The 22,156-nt window shown below is 43.8% G+C and overlaps 1 protein-coding gene across 6 annotated transcripts in view; it reads left to right on the top strand.

The window, feature by feature from the left end:
- Positions 1 to 5,889: 5,889 nt before the first annotated feature.
- The window catches only part of GRHL1 (grainyhead like transcription factor 1), a 47,162-nt gene continuing 30,895 nt past the window's right edge, over positions 5,890 to 22,156 (top strand). The window contains exons 1-8 of one of the 6 annotated variants that reach the window (XM_032497011.1): positions 5,890 to 6,046; positions 10,142 to 10,328; positions 12,793 to 12,863; positions 14,939 to 15,329; positions 16,367 to 16,443; positions 17,749 to 17,905; positions 18,095 to 18,206; positions 19,167 to 19,261. In XM_032497011.1, the coding sequence (XP_032352902.1) occupies positions 10,263 to 10,328; positions 12,793 to 12,863; positions 14,939 to 15,329; positions 16,367 to 16,443; positions 17,749 to 17,905; positions 18,095 to 18,206; positions 19,167 to 19,261 (969 nt within the window). In that variant the 5' untranslated portion in view covers positions 5,890 to 6,046; positions 10,142 to 10,262. Of the gene's footprint in view, positions 6,062 to 6,658; positions 6,854 to 6,880; positions 7,473 to 10,141; positions 10,329 to 12,792; positions 12,864 to 14,938; positions 15,330 to 16,366; positions 16,444 to 17,748; positions 17,906 to 18,094; positions 18,207 to 19,166; positions 19,262 to 22,156 lie in introns of those variants that run through there. The other 5 variants (XM_032497012.1, XM_032497008.1, XM_032497007.1 and 2 more) reach the window with 5 other exon arrangements.

Below are 22,156 nucleotides of genomic sequence, written 5' to 3' on the forward strand. Positions count from 1 at the left end.
TGGGTGTAGGTGTAACCCTGTCTACCTCAAAGGGTTGCTTTAAGAATCAAATGAGCTCAGGCACATGATCACTTTAAACACTGAATACTGCCAAAAGAAGGTTTCTGTCATTACCAGCCTGAATAACTACGATTGTTGATCCTCTATAATATGCTTATCCTCGTGCTGGATGATCAGGGATTTTTTTTTTTAAATATAGTTTCTGTCCCTTAAGCAGCTTATAATATAGTGAGGAAAATACGGAGATGGAACATTGAATATCTATTGGGTTCCAATAGGTCCGGTATTGTTTGAGTCACTTTTCATGAAACAAAATAAACCAGCCAGCCCTTGGTGGTAGGAATCATTATCCCATATTCCGTCATTGGGGAAACTGAGGCTCAGAGGTTCAATAACTTTCCTAAGTCACAGAGCTGGGAGGCAAGGGTGGAGATTCCACACTCTCCCTTCCATACCCAGTTCGTCCAGAGTGGAAGACGTTCATCTCACAAGAGGCCCTGGCAGACAGGGCGAGAGCCAATGGCTCTTGGGAACTGGCTGGTACAGATTCTTGGAGGTCAGGAAGGGAGGCTGTGCCATTTTCTTGCAACTACTTTAGCTGTCCCTTCAATACAGGCTGCTTCATCAGGAAGAGGTCCCAGCCTGTGATGAGTCCTGCAAATGGTGGGTCAGGCTATGATTAGGTCACCTGGCCAACAAGCAAGCACTTGGAGGAATGGGAAGGGGTCCCTGACCTGCTGGTCTCCAAAGGAGATGGAAGCCAACTATCCAGTGTCTTTGTGTCAGGCACTGCGTGAGCTTCTTTAACTCCATTATCTGATTTAACGCCACAAAACTTGATCCTGTTTCCCTTATTTTACAGACGAGAAAATCGAGGACTGGCAGAGAAGCAGGTTGCTTCAGGTATAAATAGGAGGCAGATCTAGATTTGAATCCAGATCTGACAGACATAAAGTCATTCTCTCAGACTCATGAGAAACTGAATTAATTAAAAAGCAGAGAAGCTTGTGATGAGTGGTAGCTGAGGAGCTGGGAGAGAAGTGTGCACAGGATGGGAAAGGTCCTGGAGGAGACAGCATTGGAGGTTGGCCTTGAAAGAAGATGCAGGACCAAGGTGGTGAGGTAGAGAGAAGGAACAGCACAGGCAACCAGGGGTCTGAAATTGCAGGACATATTCAGGGAATTCTGTGATGGGGTCCAGGGCCTTGGGGGCTTTTAACTAGGACACAACTTTGGAACTGTGTGTTGGGGCCAAATGTGGAAGGAGTTTGAATGCCAGGCTTAGGAGCTTAGACGTCAGTCTGTAAACTGTGGGTAGCTGAGATCAGAACTATTCTTAGCATCAGGGGACATTGGCGCTGGAAGGGACCAGATGACCTATCCAACCTCTTCCTTTTTCTGAAGCCCAGAGAGAAGTGACTCTACTGAAGTCACCCTGTCGGTCAGCAGAACCTGGGCTAGAACCCAGGCCTGTGACTCTCCCAATCCACCTCCCCATCTGCCTCTTTATGTCCACAAGTCTCGTAGAACCCTGTGGTCTCCTACAGGAGAGGGGTCCAAAACTCGCTCCCCACTCTGAAGAACCATGACTTGGGAAGGTAACTCAAAGATCTCGCTTCTCTTAAAGAAACACAATCCTATCCTTGAGCTTAAAAATGTCATTACCAAACAATTGAAAAGATGCTAAATCTCTTCATTTTTAAAAATGCAAATCAAAACAACGAGATACTATTTTTCATCTAACAGACTAGCAAAGCAAAATCCGATAATGCCCCTGGTTGATAAGGGGTGGCACTTAAAGAAGTCCCACCTCCTGTTGGTAGGAGTCCAAATGCAGCAGCCTTTTGGAAAACAATTGGGTCAGATCTATAAAAGTTGAAACTGTGTGTGCTTTTATCATAGCAACTCCAATTCTGGGGATTTACCATACAGCTATATTTGATCAGGCACACAGTGTCTAGTCAGAGGGATGTTTATTGCAGAATGTCTGTAACTGTGAAAAACTGGAGATAAAAACACTAATTGCTTACTGACGGGGTCTAGCTATCATATGTCAATCCAAGGAAATAATATGCAGCTATTTTTTTTAAGTATGGTAGATGTATATGCGCTGACATGAAAAATGTTTAAGACCCTAGTAAGTGAAAGCAAGCAAGCTGAGGAGAGTTGTGAGTGGTACAAATCCCACTGTGTAAGAAGATGAAACATGTACGTTTGTGGATACATACAAAGAAAGATATATGGAAACTGGTAACAATGGTTATTTCTGGGGAGAGGGACGGGATGAAGGGGGGAGTGACTGTACCCTAAACCCTCTGTATTATTTAAATTTCCTTCTTTTAAAAAAATCTGTAAACATATATTATTTTTATAATTTTAGAAATAGTAAAAAAATTTAAAATAAAGAAAGCATTGCCAACCACAAATAGATAAGAATTTTAACTTCTGTTTTAGAGAGCTGTTAGAGACAGCCTAAATAAGCCAATGTTCAGATTTACATGTTTTTTAATTAATATATCTAAGTTCTAATAACATCAGGCCTTTACTGTTCTTGTCTTTGGTTTTACAGCTTGATATTTATTCATTCATCCATGTTTATTTTGGGTCTACTGTGTATCAGATACCGGGACTGAAGCATGAGACCCTCAGTCTCCTGCAATGGGAGGGTTATTTAAGCCAATCCCAGACGTGGTGCCGAAGGAAGGAGTCTGAGAGGCAGAACAGACCCCTGCAGAGGAATGCATCCCTTCAGTGACCACTTCCAGGTATTTACTATGTGAATACCAGGAGGCTTGGGATGGCAAAATGAAAGCAGTACAATCCTGGCGCTCTTCCTGAAAAGCTCCCACTATTGTAGAGACAGACACAAACAGAAAATCGAGTATTACAAACAGAATGTGGTAAACATAGTATTGGGGTGATGCACAAGCACTGTAGGACACGTGGGACATTCAACCCAGGCTAGAGGGCTGGGGAGGCCACCTGGAGCAATGGGGGGGTGGTCCTAGCCCAGTCGGGAAAGTTGAGGGGAGCTTGCCAAGCAGGAAGAGGAGCAGGGAAGTGGGGGCAGGGGAGTTTCTAGCAGTGAGCTGCAGGCAAAGGAGCAGAATTGCAAAAGCGCAGGTTGCACTGTTTAGTCATACGCTGTGCTAAGGGGTGTGGACTTTATCCCGAGTGTAATGAGGTGACATGACCTAAACTGTGTGCTTTATACAGATCACTCTGGCCACATCTGGAGATGGCTTAGAGGAAGAAGCGGGAAGGATGAGGTAAAAAGACACTTTTCCAATCTGAGTCATATCAGTAGCACAACTCTGCTGATTTGCACCATATCTAGGGACCGGCTGTACTGTTATTTACTAAGTATTTTCTTAAGTTAGCTCATTCTAAAAATATAATTTATTTAGCAATCCCACTCCTGGGCATATATCTGGAAAAGATACATGCACTCCCATGTTCATAGCAGCACTATTTACAATAGCCAAGACTCGGAAGCAAACTAAACGTCTATCGTTAGATAAATAGATAAAGATGATGTGGTGTACACACACACACACACACACACTGGAATATTATTCAGCCATAAAAAGGAATGAAATAACGCCATTTGCAGCAACATGGATGGACCTAGAGATTATCATCCTAAGTAAAGTAAGTCAGACAGAGAAAGACAAATACCATATGGTATCACTTATATGTGGAATCTTAAAAAATGATACAAATGAACTTATTTACAAAGCAGAAATAGATTCACTGACATAGAAAACAAACTTATGGTTACCAAGGAGGGAAGGGGGAGGGGATAAATGAGGGATTTGGGATTAATAGACACATACCAGTATATATAAAATAGATAAACAACAAAGACCTGCCTGTATAGCACAAGGAACTGTATTCAGTATCTTGTAATAACCAATCATAGAAAAGAATCTGGAAAAAGAATGTATATATAATGTATATAAGTGAATCACTTTGCTGTACACCTGAAACACTGTAAATCAACTATACTTCAATAAAAAATTAAATATACACACACACACACAATTTAAAGAAGCTAGTGAATAAGAAAAGAGAACAGGGCGGTGAGTATAGCTCAGTGTGTGGTAGAGCGCATGCTTAGCATGTAACAAGTCCTGGCTTCAATCCTCAGTACCTCCATTAAAAAAAAAAAAAAAAAAGAACAGACTCTGGGCTCCAGCATTGTACCCAGTGCTAGAGGACAGAAACTGGACATGGCAGAAGGGGACAGTGAGAAGCGTCTGTGGTTGTTGGTTTAGGTCCCAAGAGTCCTGGAGAACAGGGAGCCGGAGTTGGTGGGAGTGGGTGAGGGACCAGCTGGTGAATAAAGACCCCAACGGCCTCCATGTTGCTAATCCTCATCTTCCTTGACCTCCAAGCGGCATGTGACCTAGCTGACCACGCCTTCCTTCTTGCTTCCATTTTCCTGCTCTCTCAGTGAGTCCCCCTGTCCCCTCTTCCCTGCAGGATCCTCTTTTTCATCTCTATGTTGGAGATTCCAGGATCCAGTGTTGGTCCCATTCTTTCCTCCCTCACTGCCATGGAGATTCACCCTATTTCCAGGCTTTCAATACCATCTCTGTGCCAATGACTCTCAGATGTCCACTCAGCCCAGATTTCTCCCTGGGACTCCAGACTTCTATCCAACCGTCTACTGATACATCTACCTGAATCTCTAATAAAAATCTCAAAAGCAACGTGTCCAAAATGAAACTTCTGACCTCCCCCAGACTTTCTACGCCTGCAGTCTTCCCCAGCTCAAGGATGGCAAATCATTCTTCCCAGTTTTCAACTGAAAAGCTTGTAGTCCTTGACTCTCTATTTTTTCCCCACATCCCATATCCAATTTTCAGGAAATCCTGTTGATCCCACCTTCAGAATAGATCAGAATTTGACCACTTCTCACCACTCCACCCCACCACCCTAGGCCAAGCTACTATTATCCTTGGTCTGGTCTCCCTGCTCCCCACTTTATCCCCTACCACCCAGCAGCCAGATGAATTACTTTAAAACATGAGTTAGATCATGTCACCGCCCTACTCCAAATCCTTCAATGCCTCGCTATCTTACTCAATAAAAACCAAACTCTGTACAAAGGCCTACAAGCCGCTCAGAACATGTTCCCTGCCCCCATTACTTTGACCACATCTCCTCTATCCTTCTGTCTTGTCTCCCTCCAGCCATACTGGGCTTTTTCTGTTCACTGAACACATCGGGTGTCCCCTCCTCGTGCAGACTGGAGCCTCTGCCTGGACCACCCCTCTCTCACCTCCTGATGGTCTCACTTCCTTCAAGTCTTCAGAACTGATTCCACCCCCTGCTCCCCATCTGCCTCCTCTGCTTTATTTCTCTCCCGCAGAACTTGCCACTTTCTAATACATCATACAATTTACTTATGCTTTTATGGTCAGTTACCCCAGTTAGGATGCTGGAGGAGGCAGGGAATTTTTGTCCCCTGTATTCACAGCCATAACCACAGCATCTAGAAGAGTGCCTGGCATAGAGTAGGACTCTCAGTAAATATTTGTTGAATGAATGAGCAGACCCTGGAGAAGGGAGCTGTAGCTCAGGAAGGACAATTGGGGCCAGGAGTAGGTAGGGATGGAAATGAATGGGAGATGGCACTAGGGGTGCGGGGAGGGACAGCAGTCGGGGAAGAGGGTGCAGGGGTTTGTGTGTGTGTGTGTGTGTGTGTGTGTGTGTGTGTGTGTGTGTGTGTGTGAAGTTCACATGAGGGTTCTGAGAGGGCTAAGACAGGCAGAGATGGAAGTTCCACACTGGTTGGGGCGGGACTCAGAAGAGGGGGAGGGGCGGGCACTTGGGACAGAGGCGGCTCAGGTGAGGCTGGGGCGACCCACTCGGTGAGCACCAACCCTGGCCGCACGGGGGGAAACAACAGGTTAGGAGACTGTGGCAGTTTTCCAGTGTCTGTCACGTAGCGGACAATCTGAAATGGATGTACAGGAGGTTCTAAAGTCGGACCGTTTCGATGGGCAAGACCAGGAGGGAGACGTCTGAGCTTCCTCAGGTAAAAGCCTCAGAAGTAAGTGGACGCGGTCTAAGAGGTGAGAGGGGGCACGAGGAGGGCGGACGCTTCACAGACCCCAGGCGGGAAGGCGCCCGAGGCAGCCGAGCGGCGACCGCGGGGCTCCGGTGAGGGGCAGTCGCGGGGCGGGGAGGCTCCATCACTGGAGCGGCGGGGGGCTTAGGTGGGCGGGCGGGAAAGGAAGAGCGCCCAGCGCCTGGGAAGACGGCGCAAGGGCATGTCCGGTCCCGCAGGTGGGCGGCCCACGGCTGCGACCGCGGGGCAGAGCGAGGACGCTGTGCCTGGCCTTGCAGTGGGCGCGCTGACGGCCGTAGAGAGGCGGCATGTACTGGCCAGGAGCCGCGCCGCTTCGCTTGTTCTGACCGGAGGGAGGCCGGGAGCGCCGGGCGCGCCACACGGACGCGGCCACGCGGAGCGCGGCCACGCGGAGCGCCAACTCCCGCCCGCGAGGCTCGGCCCCGTCGGCCCCGCCCCGGAGCCCCGAGCACTGGCCAATCAGGCAGTGCCGCTGGCCTCCCAACCCCGAAGCTCCGCCCCGTGCCGGCGCGCTGCCAGCCAATGGGAAGTCGAGCCTGGGCGCCCCCAGTGCGCGCTGCCCGCGCGGAGCCGGCTCAGAGCGAGAAAAGCGAACCCAACCCGTCGGGGCCGCCGCTCCGGACCCGCCGCTGCCGCCGCCGCTGCCGCCGCCGCCTCCTCCTCCCCCCGGATCGGGTGTACTGTCCCAACCCGAAAGTCCAGTTCTGCGGCCCGGCAGCGGCGAGCGAGCGCGATGACACAGGAGTACGACAAGTGAGTGAGGGCGCCGGCGCGCGAGTCCGGCCGTGCGGCCGGGGCCGCGGCTGCCCGCCGGGCCGGACGCACCTGCCGTGAGGCCGGGCGGGCGAGGCGAGGGCCGGGCCGGGCCTGGCCGAGTGCGAGTCCGGACGGCCGGGCAGACAAGGCGAGGTGGGCTGGGGACGCCGGTGCGAGTCCGGGAGAGAAGGCCGGGGTGCGGGAACGAGGCCGAGCGCGGGACACGGGCTCCAGGCTGGGAGGGCGGGGGCCGCGTGTGTCGCTGTCCACTTTCTTCTCCGCCGCGGCCTCTGCCCCTCGGGCACTCCACCCCACCTTTGTTCCGCTGAGGCCCCTTGGGAAGACCCCTGCGTTGGGGGGGTCTCGACTCCGGAGAGGAGCCCCCCTACCCCTAGCCTCAGCGTCCTGGTCTGGGGCACCACCCCACGGGCGAGCCCCGGGTCTGCTCCCCGGTGGCCCTGGTGCGCGGAGGGAGATTTGGGGCGTCCCGCTCGCCGGCTGCTCCTCTGCCACGCCGACAGCACCGTGTCCCCCACCCACCGGGTCGGTTTTTGCTCATTGGGGCCGGTGGAGCTCTTTGGGACGCTCTTCGCGGCTGGAAAGGGAGACTTCTCAGGTAATCTCTTGTCGCTCAACCGTGTCATTTGGCCAGCCTACTAGAACTTCCGAAAGGAGAAATTTGGGGAAAAGTTGAACTACTCTGACGTCCTGGCATTTTCTTTTCCCTGGCTGGCTGTGTGAGTGAGAAAATTGTAGGAGTTATTTTGCCACTTGCATCATTCATGGTAATTACAGATTACTGTAATTAAAAATGCTCAGAAAATATCAGCAGGATGAAACTTTGAAATCAGGATGGTAAACTAGAAAGCACTGTGCTTACCAATGTGCTTTTTGGAGTTTGTGATTAAAGGAATATTTTAACAAAGATAAGGAGGTAATGTAAGACATTAGCATTAGGGAACACTGGATGAGGGACATTTTTGTATTTCCTTTACAACTTTTCTGTAAATATAAAATTGTTCCCCCCTAAAAAAGAAGTAAATCGTATTAAACCAATCACTATATATCAGATCAGTAAATCCAGGGCAGAGAGGTACCTCTCCCAGTTTTATAATTATTTGCTGAGGATCCTTTTAAGAGTGTTCTTTTTTTCTGGTTGAGAAGTTTAGATGTTATTATGTATGGGATAACTTAAATGAATTAATCTTGTGTTGTAGAATATGCAGATAAATTATTCCTTGAAATATACTTACGAAGTCTTTGAGAGATCATTGATGAAGGATTTAAGACTCAAGGAAGGAAGGCATTGATGAGCCTTTAGGGACTAACAGCCTGGCTGTCATGAGGAAGTAGACTAAAAAAGGCAACTGGTTTCGTGTTTATTTCTTGACTTATAGTTTAGATAAGGCATGTTTCCAGAGCTAAAATTTTGGCCTTAGGCACAGTTTGGAAATGTAAGACACCTTCAGGGTGATCACAAACAAAACCATATGCCAAAAGATATTTATTTTCTGTTGCTTGTACGGATTTGGGGTTGGGGTGGGAGGAGAAGGGAAGCTGAAAAACTAGCATTACGGGAATTGGATGAGCCAAGTGCTGTCATAATCTTCTGGAAGTAGCTATTACACTATTAATAATAGCTTAGCTGTGCACTAGCAAATCACCCCAAGGTACCACTGGTCCAGTAGCTGCTGTCCTCGCCTCTGATGTCGCAGGGAATGCCCCTTTGTATATTTCTCAATTTTTAAAAAAATTTTGAGATTTGTAGAAAGTCTTCATTTTTAAACCAACCATGTCCTTTAAACAACCCACTATGTTTGTTTTGTGTTAAAATCCTACCACCTCAAGACTTCTTTTCCCACCAAATGCGAGCTCCTCTCCTAGGACTTTAGGCCTAGACATGAGTAAAAACACTGGGTTTGAAATAAGACTAATTTTGACAGAAGATAAATTGGATTTCCCCCCATCTTTTTCAAAGATGTTCTCCTTTTCCTAAATCTGTATCAGTTTTTAAAGGGCCTGGGTGACTGCCAAACCCTAACCTTTGTTTGATAACTTGTGAAGATAATCAATCTTTCTACATTCACTTTTAGAGTAGGTAGGTCACCTTTAGGCCATTTACATATTTCATTTGTGTGTTGCAATGAGAACTGATCCTTTAATTTGCTTACTAGAATGGTGTTAATTTAGAGTAGTTCTGACTATTAAAATTTTTTTTTTCCTTAAAAAAGCTGCTTGACTTTGCTGGAGTTAGCATTTCACTTTTTCTCTTTATTGACTTAACAAAACAGAACCAACTGAACAGTTGTTGAGACTGTTTACATTTCAAGTTTTTGGAATCGGTAATGTTTGCTTTAATCTTTTAAATTAAATCCTCTATAAGACTTTACTAAGTTCTCCGTTGATCTTCTGGATTTTTCCCACCCTGTAGTGCTAAAGGGAGACAGTTCTTGCCCCGTATGGAAAACCAGTAAAGATTTTTAAAAACAGATTTCCCCACCTAAATCCTTAAAAATCTCTTTTTTTTTTTCCAGTGGCTTCATTTATTGTTGTAGATTCTTAAGTGTTTATCTCTAAGATAAACGGTTAACTCCCATGCCAGAAAATTATGCCTCCTTATTGATTTACAGTCCCCTTTGGCCACATTCCATGCTCAATCTGCTGGTAATCAGTAGAATATTCTAACTTTCTCATATACCCCCAAGGATTAACCCAAGTATCCCTTTTTCTTTCCATCCCCTCCTCCTCTCCCCCTTGGTTGTAGTTTTTAAGGCATGGCGTCCCTGGGAGAAAGAGGGAAATGACATGTAGCAGCGTGGTGGCCAAACCATGTGTGCTCCATCTAAGAGGGCACAGTCCTGAATGTCTGTGTCTGAAGAGAGTGAACGTTCTGTTTGGCCCTTCTTTGTCCTTGTGTTTGTTTATGTAAAGTGTTTGAATAGCCTGACATTTTCTTGGAGTGGGTTTTTGGTTTCTGGTTTTTGCTTTTTTTCTGTGTATCCTGGGATCCATGAGTAGGTTAACTGCAGGTTCCCTGGCTGCCTGAATACCTCATACCTTACTGGGTGACCCATTGGGCTGCATTTAAGTTGGCTGTCTCCTGGTCTTGTCTTGATTTACTTTACTGGAGTCATTGATGAAACAATGGACTGTTTTATTGGAATATCAAGGAATTGGTTGTTTGGTTTTTAAAAAACTAGCTTATGATGACTTGCAGTAGAAAAATGTAATTTACATTTGTATAAATATATATATATATATTTTGTTTGTTTAACTTCTCCAAAGCAAACGACCAGTGTTGGTTCTTCAGAATGAAGCACTTTATCCACAGCGGCGCTCCTATACCAGTGAGGATGAAGCCTGGAAATCTTTCCTGGAAAACCCTCTCACTGCAGCAACCAAAGCGATGATGAGCATTAATGGGGATGAAGACAGTGCTGCTGCGCTGGGCTTGCTCTATGACTACTACAAGGTGGGTTTGGCCACTCTTCACAACCCTTAACAGCAGTCCAAGATGCGCTTGATTCAGCAGCATATAAAACAGCAATTCACTGGTAGAACGTAATGCAGGTTGCTTCTGTAGTGACTATAAATAGTTTAATGAGTACTTTGACTTGCTGTGGTTCAAAGCTGAACATCTACGATCATAGAATCAAAGGGTTGTTTTTAAAACATGTGAAGTGGCCGGCTCTATCTGAAGGGGGAAGCTACCATAAAAGAAGATGGTAGATGTGTCCTAATGAGACTGATCATTTTACCAAAGGTCGTTCTTAGTGCCTTCAAGAGTGGACAGTGACTCACTTGCCTGGGCTCTAACCTTATTCCTGTGTAGTCAGAGTGATTTCCTTTTCCCTAAATAATATTACAGAGCCTTTGATTTGACTTCATTTGATTTGATTTGATTAGGCGATTCATAGGAAAAAAACATTTTCTAGTCTTGGACTTTTCTAGTTCTAAGATCAGGATATATTTTGTTCCCTGCTTCTAGACACTTGGGTTAGTCTTAATGAAGTATGACCATCCCTCTGCCTGGAGTTTTACATGGTGTTCATATCTGTATGAGGTGACACCACTGATCTGTATCATCATTGCTGCCCTAATAATACCAGCTGCCACTTACTGATCACCTGTATCATGCTAGACTGTGTTAACCAGAATGCATGTTGTTTCTGACCCCTCCAGGAACCCTGCAAAATACGTGGTATTACCCCTATTTTGCTGATGATAAAAATAAAGTTCTCGGGTCACACAACTCATATGTGTTGGAGCCAAGATTTCAGATTGTGCCCAGGTCCCCTCCTCGGAGTGCCCTGCTGTCTCCTGGGGGATGTGCTTAGCTAGTGTGCGTCCCCTTTGGCGTTCTTTCTGACCGACAGCCAGTATATGGGGATGGCTGTATGTTATGGTTTATTTTTACTATCTTTTTGTTTTTAAAATATCCAAACCTACAGTCAACTTAAATTAACAGGATAACTAACTCCCAAATACTTTCACCCAGATTCACCAGTTGCCTGCCTTTTGTTACATACAGCCACTGTATTCTTTTCTGAGTATAAGAAATGTAGAGGGGAAAAAAAGCAAAGAAGATGGTTTGATATCAAAATTAAGGGAGGACCTAAACAAACGATTGAATTATTTTCTGGTATGAGGCCATGTTGTCCAGCTTGTTGTGTTTGAGGGACTGAGGTAAGTTTGTTTTCCTTGAACGTGAGTGGAAACTTGTGTAGTAACTAATGATGCTAGAAGAAACCCTTGCCTGGGAAACGTAGCCTCAAAGGGTTTCTTTGAAATAGAACTTATGTATCTGTTCTTCTTATGGCTTGTTTTATTGGCTCAGTGTAAAAACCGTAAGTTCCTACGTGTCAATTAGGAAATTTGAAATTACGTACTTTTAACTGAAACTTCTGAGAAGTTTAGTGCTGGAAAGACCAATGTAGTATTGCTAATTGCGGTGGTTGTATATGTGTGTGTGTTTTAAATAAAGGGCCCTAAAGTATTTTGCATCTTGGGAGGAGCTAAGTCCTCATGTCTGTCCATGAAGGGTGGCAGCCTTAGTAGTACGCCAGCCTTCTTGCCATAGCTATGGGGTTACTTATTTTTCTTTTTAAATAAACTGACTTGTTTCAAGTATTTGGATGTAACCATCAGTCATTTTTACATAATAACTGTGGTAAAGCTTTAAAAGCACATTGTTAATACATGGAACAATATATATTGTCTTTAAGGGTAAAACAAGGGGCAGGATTTCTACATTCACACTGAAAACCAGTTTGAAATATCTTAGCAGTTTTGGAGTACATGTTGGGAACATGCCTCAGTTGGGTTGATGTCTGCAATATACCCCGTAATGTTTGCCTCCTTTCACCTTCTATGCAAAGAAGAGAAGACTCAAAAAAGGAATAGAACAAACAGGGTTCAGCTTGTCCTTTGGGTAACGGATGGTGTGAATCCCAAAGAATCTAAAGAAATTTATCATTTGAAGCCAATATTTGGATCTTGGAAGTGAACTATTCACGTGGCTGGTCCTTTTGATTTTGCATTTGATCCAAAGGGAAGGGTAGCCAAGAAAAGCAGGGCGAAAGCTGAAGTTGTTTTCCACACCTTCTTCTCTATTACGTTATGTAGATAAATGAGTGAAACCAGACCAGAGCTATTTCTTTTAAGAGATGAAACCCAAACTCAATGACAAAGTAAATTTGTGACATTCTGAATTTACTTTGCAACTAATAAAAGTTGGTTTTTACATTGCAGCCTGGTAACCAGATTGTAAGCTCCTTGAGGGCAGACACCATCTTATTCATTGTGTACCCTCAGAGCCTGGGGTTTGGCAGGCAATCAGTAGACACATGAACAGTTGAGCTTACTGAAAAATAAAGACCGTTTCTGTACTTCACAGAGTAAGAACTAAATTGTTGTTGTGCGTGTTAATATCCAAGGTTCCAAGAGAGAGAAGATCGTCAACAGCAAAGCCAGATGTTGAGCACCCAGAGCCAGATCATAGCAAAAGGTAATGTTTAATAAAGAGCGTAAGACAGTGCACTTGACAAATGCCAGGCTTCTGTGAAAATCGAACGAGAGTTTGTTTAAGGAGCAGGCTCTCATGGAAGAGGTGGATCCCCTGGACTCTTCATGTCTAAATTCAGATTTCATATCAGATCTGCCTCTTACTAGTTAGGATTCTGTTGCTGAGAAGTTACTAGTTTCTTCAGGTGTAGTTGCCTTTTCAAGAAAACAAAACCGTTAACTTTTTCCTCATCCAAAAGGATGTTTTTATTAATAATGTAAGTGAAATATTTGCTTATTTGCCTTTGAGGTTCTCTTAAGAAGGATGTGGCTTAAGGCAATGGTGAGGGTCCATCAAAACAAGAAGTACCAATGATATTGAATAACTGCCTAACTAAGTAAAACTTAATGAAGTATGTTCAACTGTATTCCCAACTCCTGTTGAAGTTATTTTGGGGGATCTGGAAGGTTGATACTTCCAGAAAATTGAACTAAGGCTTGACTTTATAGCCATGAAAAAAACTTACATACACCTTTCATATTTTCCTGTGTTCTATTAGTAAGAAAGGGATAAAATATTTTTTAAAAAAGAACGATCACTCAGAATCCCACTGTCCTTGCTATTTATTTATTCACTGATTGGGTACGCAGGCTCATTGTATGTGGTTGTGGTTGTGGTTGTGTTCACAGATAGGGTTTGTCGTATGCTTTCTTCTACTTAGTCTGTTTCATAGGTATTTTCCATATTGCTGGGGTTTTTTGTTTCTTTTTTTACTGTTTTTATCAAGGTATAGTCAGTTTACAAAATTGTGTCAATTTCTGGTGCACAGCACAATGCTTCAGTCATATATGAATATACGTATATTCATTTTCATATTCTTTTTCACTGTAAGCTACTACAAGATATATCGAATACAGTTCCCTGTGCTATACAGTATAAACCTGTTTATCTATTTTATATATACCAGTCAGTATCTGCAAATCTCAAACTATATTCCTATTTTAATCTTCATAACTACCCCTTAGAGAAGGGCTTATGGCTTTCATTTTTCACTTTTTCTTATGGGTACTTTCAAACACAACAAAAACAGAGAAATAGTGTGAGCCCACAGATACTCAGCTTCAACAGGTATCAACTTAATTCTTCCTGTTTGATCTACTCTTTCCTCTTCTCCAACTTTTTAGTTAATTTTAAGATTTTATTTATTTTTGCTGGAGTATTTTAAAGCAAACCATAGCTATCCTTAAGGCTGTATCTAATGTTTTGCTACTACAAAGCCTAATGAACAACTTTCTAGATATCTTTTTCCTTTTTTTTCCCTTTTTCTCTAAAGGGATTTCCTTACGACAGAGTCTTAGGAGTGAATTTGTGGTTTAAGATTTGAATATTTTATTGATCTTGAAATGCACAAAGTTGCCCAATTGCTTTTTTCCTTCAAGGCATCAGCCTATAGGATTTGAGAGGGCTTTGAAAGTTTATTAATTTTACCTTAGATTACAAATTGTCTTATATTGCCCAGGATATTTATTAAGCCAAAAATAATTTTATGCAAATATATCTGCTGTAGTGTGATCATAGGGGTTTTTTTAGGGGGGAGGGGAGTGAAAGAGAAAGCAGATAAGCCTAAGCAGTAGGGAAGTGGTGGCTGAGTACCAGTAATCACACTTCTGAGCCCCTGTGTGCCCGGCAGCAGTACAAGCTTTTCAGTGTATCCTCGTTTCTTCCTCATCACCACCTTGTGAGCATAGGTACCGTTATTATCCTGATTTTATAGACGAGCATGTAGTTACTAAGGGATTTTGAACCTAGGTCATCTGACTCCAGAGTGTGTACTTTAGCCACCACCCTGTACTGCTCCAACTAGTAACTTTTCACTTGACCTATAACTATGAAGTGTTTTTTTCTTTTCTCCAGTAATGGGTTGTCGTGCCATTTTCTATGTATTTGGTTTCTACCAAGTGTATTACTATTATTTTGCACAGGACCTAACAGCCCAGTGCCATTAGGAGAATAAAAATTATCAAGGAACTGTATCAGCATTGAGTTTGAAAACACAATTGTCTTTTCTTTTCTTAAAGAAACAGCATACCAAATGTGACTGAGCAGCCCCTCATTTCTGCTGGAGAAAACAGAGTGCAGGTGCTGAAAAATGTGCCCTTTAACATTGTCCTTCCCCACGGCAACCAGCTGGGCATAGACAAGAGAGGCCACCTAACAGCTCCTGACACCACAGTCACTGTCTCCATAGCAGCGATGCCTACACACTCCATCAAGACGGAAACCCAGCCCCACGGCTTTGCTGTCGGGATCCCCCCAGCAGTGTATCATCCTGAGCCCACTGAGCGTGTGGTGGTTTTCGACCGGAACCTAAATAATGACCAGTTCAGCTCTGGTGCTCAACCCCCAAATGCTCAAAGACGTACTCCAGACTCTACCTTCTCAGAGACCTTCAAGGAGGGCGTTCAGGAGGTACAGGAAATGAAAGCATCTTCCTAAGACGGCTGTGTGTTTGTATAAGTATTGGGTTCCACCTCTTCCTTGTTACGTAAGCTTGAAACACAGCCTGAAGTGAATGGATTGGGAACAAAAGAGTTTTTTTTTAAAGAGAGGCCCGTGGGTATAATTTGTAAACTAAACCTATAAAACCAGAACTTATTATCAAGGGCACACAGCTAATCTTACCAGCAGCTGAGTTAACAATTCTGATTTCAGCTAAGTGATTTGCTGGAGAAGGAGAAGGAGAAGGACGTACATAATCTTCCATCGACAACAGATACATCCACATAGTCTGTGTTTGACTTTTGTCCCAGACCGAAACAGGCTCCCTGCAACTGGCCTTAATAGAAAACGATTTGCCATGTATCTGCTCGGTGTTTCTTGGTTGGTAGTATCGTCAGGGAGGCAGGTAGATCTTGATGACAAATGACATTGTGTGAAATTTACAAACTAATCCCAAATACGTGTGAGGGTTTTGTGGCGATGAACACAAATAAAAGTTAGGGACTGGAGATGTTTGGGACTGTGTTTAATGACTCTTGGGGGAAAGGAGCCTCTGCCTCCGCTTATGGAGGGAGGAGTAGAACAGAAGCCTTTCCTGAGAAGGTGCACCAGTCCGTCCAGCCTTGGTGCGAACTCGATCCTGTATCTTAACTTGGTACAGTGATAGAGCTGACTCTTAAAAGTCATGAGATTTTGGTTGCAGATTCTAATGTTTGAACAGAATTGGGATGTGTGGGAAAGATGGAAAAAGAGAGTAACTGAAGCTCTTTGTGGAAGCACCTGCATAGATTGTCCTGACTTCATCGAGTGGCTTATAAAATGGGTATTTTTTTCTTTTTAATTGTCTTCTAAAAATTTTCGTAGAGTTTAAATTTTTATTTTAGATGAGTTTTGAAAGAGTAGTGACTTGCCGTAAGCCACATACCTTTATGCTGTGCCAGACGTTGGTCTTCAGTGAGCCTGCTAACAAGTGAAATCGTTGTGGCTTATCAACATTGGTATTTCAGGTTTTCTTCCCCTCGGACCTCAGTCTGCGGATGCCTGGCATGAATTCAGAGGACTATGTTTTTGACAGTGTTTCTGGGTAATAGTTGTCTTTTAATTTGATGTTTAACTTTCAGCTTTTCCGACTTCTTCTTTGTTAATTTGATCTTGAAAAATCAGAGGTGGCTTTGGTGGCTTTCGCTTTTCTCTTCCTGCAGTGACTGTGGTGGCGTCTTTGCTGGAGGACATCTGCTTCAGTGCATTCAATTCTGAACTCTGGTCTGTGTTTCATGTTCCCCTAATCCTTGGTGTTGGTGCTTTTTCTCTTCTTAAGTTTCTTTATATGATGGTAGTAGAATGAAATCTCAGAGAAGAGATGAAGGAAAGAAATTAGATCTCTGAGAGGTGACTTCTGTTTCCAAAAGTGTATAATTCTGTGAGAATTTAGGAATAACATTGGTGAATAAAGGCTTTTATGTTTTTATTAGTCTCACTAACGATAAAATAAGTGAAGCCAGCTGTTCCCTGGGCTGCTTTCCTGCCTCTTGTAGACGTCACAAAATTGTGTCTCAGTCTGGGCATATGAATGTTTTCCAAGATACATGTATATATACATCTTCAGATTTTTTTAGGAGTCAGGATTTCATTTTGTAATTTTGTTCTATACATTTTTATATGTGTTCTGTTTTTAAAGTTTTATTTGAAAGTCTAAGATTTTATGGGAATTGAGACTTCCTTAAAGACCTGCCTCAAGGTACAGGAGTCACAAACTCAGATGTCTCAAGGATCTAGGAGAGAGGTCAGCAAACTTCTGTGAAGGAATCAGATAGTAAATATTTCAGGCTTTGTGGGCCACACAGCCTCTGTTCGCAACCGCCCAGCTGTGCCTAGCCCTGTCGCTGTCGCACAGATGCGGCCCAGACACGGCAGTAGATAATGCATAAATGAAGGGCGTGGACTACATTCCAATAAAACTTTATTTATAAAAGTAGGTGTAATTTGCCAACCCCTGGCCTAACAAGGTTATTAAACAGCTCAGGGGAATATATTCATGGTGCTATAAAATAATAGAAAATGTAGTGAGAACTGAGGAGTGCCGTCTAAGGACATTGAAATTATAACCAAAAACAACAAAAAGGTGCTGTGCAGGCCAAATTGAATTTATTCACGGGCCTTCCAGCCTCTCAGCCCCACATCTGAGATTTGAGACTTTCTGGGTTGCTTAAGGTCATATTTTAGAAAAAGCAGCAAATGCTATTTATAATATGACAACGGTCAGTGGGATGTTCCTAGGCGTCTGCTGTTTGCATACATCCACCCTGAAGCATTTCAAGTCTGAGCTCAAGCATATGGGAGGCTTCCAAGAGAGTAGATCAGGGATCTGTGACTTTTTTTTGTTCTTTAGGAACAACTTTGAGTATACCCTGGAAGCCTCAAAATCCCTGCGACAGAAGCCGGGCGATAGCACCATGACCTACCTGAACAAAGGCCAGTTCTACCCTGTCACCTTGAAGGAAGTGAGCAGCAACGAGGGAATCCACCACCCCATCAGCAAAGTCCGAGTAAGTTCTGCTCTCAGTTCTCTGGTCCAGGAAAGCTACTCAGAGCTTACTGTTTCCAGGTCGGAAGCAGATCTAAATTAAAATCTCAAATCGCAGTTTTAATTCACTGCAAAATCTAAAGCTCAGTAAATTTTCCAAAAAATACTCACCCCGCAGGGTCTTTACGCGGTAATGCATTCTCTTTCATAGAGTGTGATCATGGTGGTGTTTGCTGAGGACAAAAGCAGAGAAGATCAGCTGAGGCATTGGAAATACTGGCACTCCCGGCAGCACACAGCTAAACAAAGATGCATTGACATAGGTAAGTGGCTCCGGAGCTTGCTTTTATTCCCAGAGGTGCAAACACCCAGTTTTCTAAATCCAGTTATTTTTGGCAGTAAGCAACTTCCTGCCGAACGCATTTGAATTTTTATGCCAGCTACTGATCTGTTCCAGACACTGTCCTTGGCCTCCTGGAATCAGTGCTCTTAACATTACTTCCTTTACGAGGACACATGCCCTGCGCAGTGGCTTTCCATGTGACACTGGGGCCAGGAGCTGTGTAGTCAACTCGCATAACAGTGTCCTGCTTTACAGTCTACAGATCTTTTGAGGGGTAATGTCTTCTTTAAGAGATTCAGATTATTTGGAGATGATAATAAGGTGGAGAAAAAGGCTCAACAAGTAAAAAAAAATACTGCTGATGGGCAGTCACACACAGTCTTCCCGAGTGACCTGCTAAGCTGCATGGCGGGTCTCTTCTGTCTGTAAATAGACCCGGAGACTCATCACCTGGGGTGTAGACCTGTGCAAATCTGTACTTCATCAGGTGGCTTTATGAAAAACCCTGCTCTTGCCATGTATATAATTTTCATGTAAAACCATGGTCTGTATCACAAGATGGCTCTTAATCTTCGTGTGACTTCTTTTCTTTGCCTTTAGTAATGTTTGTGCTCTTTCAGAAGAATTAAAAGAACTGAGTTCCAGTCTTGGTTCTCTGGACTAGGTTTCGTGGCCTTGGGACAATTATTTAAGCTTTTTAGACCTAAATATCCTAATTTTGACATAATGGGATAAAATCAAATATATCTAAGCTTGCCTCTTACAAAATTTCTGTGATTCTTTTTCTTCACTTTTTGAACTTCTTTCGACCCAACAAAATATTAATTTATATTATCCAGAGATGATAACATGAAAAGCTGAATCTCACTTTGAGCTGCTATAACCTCATGTTGGAAAGTAGAAATCGTGAATTTTTTTTTCTTTCTCATCCCTCATCTAGCTGACTACAAAGAAAGCTTCAACACCATCAGTAACATTGAGGAGATTGCTTATAACGCCATTTCTTTCACTTGGGACATAAACGACGAAGCAAAGGTGGGTGGCAAAGCCCAGGGCCTTCTGAATCACCTGCTCTTGGAGGAGGAGAGGGTCCTTAATGGCTTGACAACCAATTTTTTTTTCAGCTTTACTTGTTCTCACTCCTTTGCTAAGGAATGGGGAGAACAAGCAGGGCTCAGAGGAGAGGTGACGGCCGCAGTCATGAGGGGCACGAGGTGGGATAGGGCTCCGGGAGAAGGGATGGCCCCGCTCCTCTGCCAGCCCTCTCCTCCGGTCGCCACTGGCTGGTTCTCACTTCCTCTCTTTTCATTATCTCACGTTATCTGAAAGTACAGCATCTTCCCAGGTGTCGTGAAACCATCTTTCTCCCCTTTCTGTTCTCTTCTTCCTCCCAAAAGACAGTTTTTGTGGACACTCTTCACCGTATGTGGTGTGGTGCGGGAGCCCCCAGCATGGGGCTGGCTCTCCGTCTGGGCTCAGGCCCGACTCCTCGCTCCCTGGGCTCCATTTCCTCCTTTGCAGAGTGGAGTTAGTACCTGTCTCCTCCCTCCTTGAGGTGTGTTGTAAAGGTTGCTGGAGCAGTGCCTGGGAAGCTGCGGGAGTTTTTGCAGAGAGGCCCTCGAGGACAGGTTGTCATTAGCAATGCTCTGTTTCATATCTCTCCCCTCTAGATACAGCTTGTTTAAGATTCTTCTCTCTTGGGCTTTTACAAGTGAAGAATTGCCTCCAATTCGGAAGGTCACTTGGATAATTGTGTGCGCAATTTTTAGTACCTTTTAAGAAAAATTAACCATATTTTTAAGTCATTTCTGCCTTTCCCACAGCCTTTTTCCTTTTTAGTACAACCCTTCTCTCACTAAATTATTAAAGTTCTGGCATTTTTTTCCTTTGCATTAGTTTAAAAACTGGGATCTCAGGCAGCACAATGGAAACGTTAATTTGGGGACAGTTGTTAAAATAAGATTGATGTTTAGTACTTGTGCAGGATTAGGGATAGTCTTCTATATCAGGAACCTGGTACAAAGTTACAATCATCTTCCTGTCTTTTTCCAACCTCTCTTTTATTTTTTCTTTTATTTATTCAACAAGAATTTTAGCAATTACAGAATAAGACACTGCATTAGGTACTAAGTATTGTAGAATTTACTTTTTTACTGCCTAGGATTGCTTTTAAAAAATCATATGACTGGATTCCTTTGAACCATGTTGTATTTGTATTATAATCACTCCCCTTTCTTACGGTGTCGTGGCGTCTGTGGCAAAAATGTGTCTTTAAGAGAGCAGGATATAGAAGTGGGGTCCACCAGTCTGTAAGGAAGCTCAAGTTACCATCACTGCATTAAACTCTTCCTGCTGGCCATTTCCATCCTGTACAGATGTCTCCAGGGTGCTTGATTAAACAGTGAATTCACTATAGAGAGGCTAATAGAAGGAAAAGTAAACTTTTCATTTTACATAATCATTGTTACAGTTATTTTGAAATTAAATACAATAGGACTCAGTGTGCAAGCAGCCTGTAAGAGGAGTTGGCTCTGTGCCCCGCTGCTGGCTCTCCTGTTCTTAAATCAGACGAGGGAGATATTTCCTATTCGCCATTCGGGGCTGACTGAGGAACTGTGCAGACGCCCATCAGGAACGTCTAAGTCCTGAGTTCACTCTTCTGACTTATCTGTGAGCTTGGGTTGGTTCCTTGGTTCACTCCCTCAGTTTTTCCCCGGATGCCCATAGGAGAGTGAAAAGGTCGGAGTGGCCAGCTCTCATCTTTGTTGGAGTGTCATCAGGATTAATAAGCACTTGTCAGAGTGTGTGGAGATCTTGGCGGAAAGGCCCCGTGCATGGGCAGGGTGCTTTGTTTGTTTGATATGTCACTCTTCGGGGTGGGAGTAATGAAAGCCAAGGTGACTGAGTCCGGATAATGGCTGGTTTTATTCTGAAGGCCTTCAGCATGTTTGTATTAAAGAGAACTGTTGTCGGAGGCGTGTCCTAAGTAGCCTTAATAGCATTGTTAATTGACGTAGCTAAAGTCAGTTTCATTCCCCCTTCCAGACCCCCAGCACTGACTTGATTTTTTAAGCCTTTGCCGGCTACCAGATGGGGCTCATGTCATTTCTTAATGAGGCTGCTGCCTTTTGAAGCTGGTATCAGGCACCAACTTCAAGTGTGTGTTGAAATTAAGTCTGTAGATATTTTGCTTTCTCTGGCCAAGTTGATGTTTTCTGTTTTTACACTTAAAGTAATTGATGCCCCAAGGCAACCGGAGTGAACAAATGTACATGCAGAATCCTGTATGGGTTTTTTTTTCACTTCTTTTTCTGAAAGCATCCCACTTTCTTACTCTAATTTAGGATACTTGATTCTTAATTCCAATTCATTCTCCCGCACAAACGTAGGGTTTATTGGAGATACGTGGCATTCCCTTCTCCCCACTTAAAAAAAAAATCTGATGTCTAATATACCTGTTTTGGCCAGGCCAGGATGAGGAAAACCAGAATTCTCTCCCCACGTCAACCTGAGTATCTTCTCTGTAGCTTCTGCTGCTCTTCGGAGCTGACCGTTTTCAGGGACGTAGCAGGTTGAATCTTGAACACCTTGGCTTATGTTCCAGTTTGGGAAAAGCACTGTCCATGCTAGACTCATCTTATGCTATCCTTGTGCACACTCCACTTATCAGCATAATCGTATACTTGCTGTTACCATGGAAACCTGAAGAAGTTATGAAACTTGTAAAAAAAAAAATCATTCGATTTCAAAGCAGCAGGGGAGAAGGAAGTTGCTTTGAAAAGCAGAAATATTTTAGAAACAATCCCCCTGGCAGCACTGGTCTCTCCACTGTGAATGGATTTCATTCATTTTTCTGTACTACGTACAAAATTAGGTTTGTTTGGGTAGTCTTTTCAAGAGTTGGGAATGTCCAGACAAATGAAAGTTCAT

Source organism: Camelus ferus, chromosome 15 (assembly GCF_009834535.1).
Source record: "Camelus ferus isolate YT-003-E chromosome 15, BCGSAC_Cfer_1.0, whole genome shotgun sequence".
Lineage (NCBI taxonomy): Eukaryota > Metazoa > Chordata > Mammalia > Artiodactyla > Camelidae > Camelus > Camelus ferus.